Below are 5668 nucleotides of genomic sequence, written 5' to 3'. Positions count from 1 at the left end.
GCCCAGGCCCAGAGTTCAGGCTCCACGACCGACAAAAAAAGAAAAAAGAAAAAAATAAACATTTTAGCTCCAACGTAAGCACTTGGGGAAAAAAAACCCATAGTATTGGCTGGGTTTACACCTGTAATCCTAGCTACTCAGGTACTTGAGATCTGAAGAACTGCAGTGGGGCACAAGCCTAGGAGAAAAGTTTGCTAGAATACAACTCCAAAATAACTAGTAAAAAGCAGAGCTGGGGGTATGGCTCAAGTGGGAAAATGCCAGCCTAGCAAGGTCAAAGCCTGACCTGAAATTCTAGTAATCTAAACAATAAACAACCCACAGTATTAACCAGTAAAGCCTCAGTTTCTCTCTGACTGTTCTCACCGTGACACAGCCAAGAAAGTAGAGGGCAAGAATTTGCCTACTACATTCAACCTTCTTCTCCCTATCCCCATGTCCTTTCTTAAGAGGGAGTTCTAGAGTTGGATATCAGGAAGAGAACAGTTAGCAGCTCTTCTGCCCAAGGCAGCACTAGAAACTGGAAGTAAAACAGTCCCTGCTCATTACACACAGAACTGCATTTCACCTCTTACCTTTGTACCTGCCATACAACTGTTCCAGCTTCTTCTGGTCCACAGTGTTCCTCATGGACTCCTGAAGGAGCGAGTCTGGGTTTTGAAAGAAGCTGTCTGTGGCCTCATCTAGTTTCCAATCATTCTGAGTGAGGCAGTAGATAGCAGTTCTTTCCCCGGCTTGAGTGCATGCCATAAACTGGCGGACCTTGTCCTTCTGAGACGACTTGAGCCTATGCTTTGGGATGCAAAAGCAGAAAACCCAGTGGAGCCACTCTATTTTTAAGGCCTGTATTTAACTGGACAACATTTCTGAGTTGTTGGGCAACTCAGATTCATTTCAGAATTATAGGAAGCCAACCCTGTTATTCATCAGTTAAGACTACATAGTCTTCTGAAAACTGAAACATATCTATACTAACAAATATGTAAATCTTCAAAAAATTATGAGAACATTTTAGCAGTCTCTATTAACATATATCTAGCTCTTGACAAGGCAGAGAGCTGATGTCATCACCCAGTGCATGTGCAGGGTCTTTGGCTTCCAGTATTAAGTTCATGATCTAATGCATAGGAGGTTGTGCCATTTAGAAATGTCATTGTTTCAAGTTTTTCCCAGAACCACATACAACCAAGGATTCTTTAGAGGAAATTTACAAAAGTGCCACAAACAGGCATAAGTCTGTTTATGACAAAATGAAAGTGATAATGCTAGTAACAGGAGGTCTGCATATGTGAAGCAGAAAGAAAAACAGAGCAAAGGCTGTGGGTAGGTGAATAAACAAACAAAAACTGCCAAGTAACCTTACTATATATAGTGTATAATGAAACAGAATAGCATCTTCATACTTCCAGATTAGAGTAGTTAAGTTTCCACTTCTCCAAGACAACTTGATGAAAGTCATTGAGAGTGAATGGCTTTCAAATTCAAAGTCAAAACAGCCTCCAAAATCCACTAGAGTTTTTTTTTTTTAATTGCTGTTTATCCCTTAGTGCATCAATCTAGGGCTTCATACATGGTACACAAGCACTCTATCACTGAGCTATATGTTTACATCCCCAGCTTCGAGGATGGATATACTTTTTTTTTTGTTGGTTATGGGGCCTGAACTCTGGGCCTGGACACTGTCCCTCAGCTCTTCAGCTCAAGGCTAGTGCTCTACCACTTAGGCCACAGTGCCACTTCAGGCTTTTTCTGCTTACGTGGTGCTGAGGAATCGAACCCAGGGCCTCATGAGTGCAAGGCAAGCACTCTACCACTGAGCCACCTTCCCAGCCCCCTGGATATACAGATTTTTTTCTATAAAGGATTATACTCAACTTTGTCCAAATAAAAACGAGAATTTACAGAAACACAAAATAAGTACCTTACAGAAATACACAAATGTAGATGAAAGGTATAGATGAAGAAATTGAAAAGGGAAGAAGAGAACAAAGCCAGGGCTAGAATTAGAATAAAGACATGCATACCATGTACAAGGGCTGAAAGTAGGCTTTTAAAAGCAGGCTTCAAGCTTCCCAGCTGCCACAAAGAAAAAAAATGTTATTAGTTAGGAAAATCTTTTGTACCAATAGCTGAGAAGTGGTACTGGTCTGAAACCTGAGGGAAATGGCTTCCATAGCTCATGAAAAAAACGTGCAACGGGCCCTCAGTATCCATTTGTCACCAAAATGTCAGTAATAAGCAGTGTGAACACATTCCAATCTCTCTCCCAAGGCAACATAAAGCACAGTGTACAATCTGATAGGAGGATACAATCTACACACAACGCTTGAGTATGTTGTGGGGACCTGAGGTCCTGAGACCCTCCAATGACTCACAGTAACACTGTAGGTGAAAGCAACAGTTCAGACAACATACAGGGATGGGTTTGGCTGTGTTCCATTAAGACTATTTACAAAAACAGGCAGATAACTCTTGGCTGTAGTTTTCTTCAGACAACATAGATTTTTATTTTATTTTTTGCCAGTCCTGGTGCTTGAACTCTGGGCCTGGGTGCTGTCCTTAAGCTTCTTTTGCTCAAAGCTAACGCTCTACCACTTGAGCCACAGCACCACTTCTGGCTTTTTCTGCTTATATGGTGCTGAGGAATCGAACCCAGGACCTCATACATGCAAGGCAAGCAACTCTACCACTGAGCTACCTTCCCAGCCCGACAATATAGATTTTAATAAAACTTAAGAGATCTCGTGCTACCAGTCAACTGGCAGAGGATAAAATTAGCACCTTCTTATGAGGCCAACAGCCAACCAAAAATGGGGCAAATGCAAGAGACACTCAAAAACCTTAAAAGACAAATATGCAACCACCTACAATGGTCCCATTAGGAGCACCCTTCCTATAGTTACTATGGAATAGCTATCAATGTAGTATTTTAAAATTATGTCATAGAACTGGGAAAAAGAGAAGGAAATTACGAAGTAACATGGCCCAAAAGGGAAATGTACTCATTACCTGACTTATGAACTGGTAACCCTTCTATATAATACCTTGAGAATAACAAAATTATTTTTTAAAAATGCAACACAACTAGGAAAAAATTTGTCATGGCTATAAAACAAAATCTAGTATATTGATTTTAAAAGTATATTATTGAGCCATAAAAAGAAATGGCATGTGTCTTAATGTGGTTTTGAATATCAAACACATGCTTACTGAAAGAGCCAGGTATAAAAGGTCACATGTTGGGCTGGGAAGGTGGCTCAGTGGTAGAGTGCTTGCCTTGCATGCATGAGGCCCTGGGTTCGATTCTTCAGCACCACATAAGCAGAAAAAGCCATAAGTGGTTCTGTGGCTTAAGTGGTAGAGGGCTAACCTTGAGCTGAAGAGCTGAGCGACAGTGCCCAGGCCCAGAGTTCAGGCCCACAACCGACAAAAAAAAAAAAAAGGTCACATGTTGCACAATTCTATTTAGAGAAAATGTCCAAAACAGGCAAATATGCTAGAGGCTAGGAAGTGGGAAAAAGCTGTGTTTGTATGGTCAAGCTTTTCTCTTATGATGATGAAAATGTACTGAAATCAGATAGTGATTATACACTGACTCCATGTTTTCCCCTTGCAACCCAGCTACTTGGGAGGTGGAAATCAGGAGAATTGAGGTTTGAAGGCTTAAAAGCTAGGTGACCGTATCTTAGCAAACAAGCCAGGTACAGTGATCATACTTGTAATATCAACTATGTAGGAGGCAGAAACAGAAGACTAGTACCAAGCTATTGAAAAATAACCTAAATCTGGGCACCAGTGGCTTATGCCTGTATTCCTAGGTACTCAAGAGGCTGAAATCTGAGATCTGATGAGCTCTCCAATTCATCACCAAAAAACCGCAAGTGGAGCTATGGTTCAATTGGTACAGCTATAGCCTCAAACAAAAAAGTTAAGGGACAGTGTCCAGGCCCTGAGTTCAAGCAGGCAGGCAGACAGACAGACAGAGGTGTGACTCAAGTGGTAAGAGTGCCAGCTTAGCAGTCTCAAGGTCCTGAGTTCATCCCCAGCACCTCCCCTAAATAACCCCAGCACAACACTCCAGAGCTTCCAAGGCTGAAGAGCAGGTTGACACACTCTGAAGCAGCTGGAGTACTGGACCAGTATTAAAACACAACTCCACATCAGGAAAATACGGACAACCAGAAGCAGACATAATGTCTGGTCTAACTCCCAAAGACACCTCCAGAGGTGCTCCCCTCCACCATGTTTGACAACACAGCTTTCAACACAGTAGAAAAAGCATGCCTGGCTGGGAAGGTGGCTCAGTGGTAGAGCGCTTACCTTGCATGCATGAGGCCCTGGGTTCGATTCCTCAGCACCACATAAGCATAAAGAAAAAAGCTGGAAGTGGCGCTGTGGCTCAAGTGACAGAGCACTAGCCTTCAGCTGAAGAGCTGAGGGACCAGCGCCCAGGCCGAGTTCAGGCCCCATGACCGGACCCTCCCCCCACCCCCCCCCAAAAAAGCATGCCTGCTGGGTGCCAGTGGCTCACACCTGTAATCCTAGTTACTCAGGAGGCTGAGATCTGAAGATGGCGGTTCCAAAGCCAGCCCAGGCAGGAACATCTATCTGTAAGGTTCAAGTGGCGCTGTGGCTCAAGTGGTAGAGAGCATGGTCTTGAGCTGAAGAGCTCAATCTGAGGGACAGAGCCCAGGCCCAGAGTTCAAGTCCCACGACCGACCAAAAAAAAAAAAAAAAGACGTATGCCTGACACGGACCTGTGGGTTCAGGGCACTCAAAGTGATTACAAATCATTTCTAGACTAGTTACAGAGTGGACAGAAGTAGACATGAAAATAGATTCCCTGGCCAGTCTAAATTACATAACCAGCTCAGGCCACTCGCACCCACTTCACACTTCAGAAGGGTACTCATGTGGTAGTGGGCCAAGGCAGCAGCAAAGGCAGGGCTGGGGGCGCATCCACACCAGTTCAGTTTGATACTGCCACTGGCAGGTTTCTGCGTGAAGCTGCAGTAATCAGTCACTCTGCCCCAGAGATGACTTGCTTTTAAAGTGAATTCCTTTCCTAATAAACTTTCTTATCTAAAAATGACAGTAATCAGTGCACTCTAAAAGCACTATTCAACCTAAGGGACTTAAATTCAACTAAGAAGAGAAGTCTGGCACGACCTTCCTTAGAAAAGTGACTCACAGAAACAAGGTACAGAAGAGGACTCTGCAAAAACCTACACGAACTTCATCAGGGCCCTGGAACCGGTGGGACCAAGGCTTCCCTGTCGGGGGCCTGTGATCTTCACTGAGGCTAAGGTCAGGCAAGGCGGTAAGGGGGAAGGAACTTCCCGGGTCGTACTACTTTTCCTTAAACAAGCGTCTGAACAGCGCGGTAGAAACGTCAGACTGGACCTCCGAACCGTACGGGTCGCACTTGGACGTGTGAGCCTGTGGTTCTGAGATGTTCTCGCGGACGCTCGAGCTCCCGCCGGGGTCAGTGTACAACGGCCGATACAACAGGTCACGTGGTTGGGTACACTCCAAGGCCTGACGCGCGTCCCTCAGACTCGGCCGAGTCTCCCGGGGCTTGGACCTCCGCCTCCTCGCCGCGGCCCGTCCGGCGCCCGAGCTGCCGTCCGGGCCTCGGCCGCTACGGCTCCGAGCCCTCTCGGACGTC

The 5668-nt window shown here is 45.0% G+C and overlaps 1 protein-coding gene across 1 annotated transcript in view; it reads right to left on the bottom strand.

Annotated features, from left to right (window-relative positions):
* The window catches only part of LOC105990476 (protein ADP-ribosylarginine hydrolase-like protein 1), a 48555-nt gene that overhangs the window by 42430 nt on the left and 457 nt on the right, over window positions 1-5668 (bottom strand). Inside the window, exon 2 of the mRNA XM_013022915.1 lies at window positions 576-792. Within this exon, the coding sequence (XP_012878369.1) occupies window positions 576-792 (217 nt within the window). The remainder of the gene's footprint in view (window positions 1-575; window positions 793-5668) is intronic.

This window comes from Dipodomys ordii, unplaced genomic scaffold (genome assembly GCF_000151885.1).
Source record: "Dipodomys ordii isolate 6190 unplaced genomic scaffold, Dord_2.0 Scaffold64, whole genome shotgun sequence".
Taxonomy (NCBI): Eukaryota; Metazoa; Chordata; class Mammalia; order Rodentia; family Heteromyidae; genus Dipodomys; species Dipodomys ordii.
Note: the sequence above shows the minus strand (reverse complement) of the source record. Positions and strands in the feature narration are given on the sequence as shown.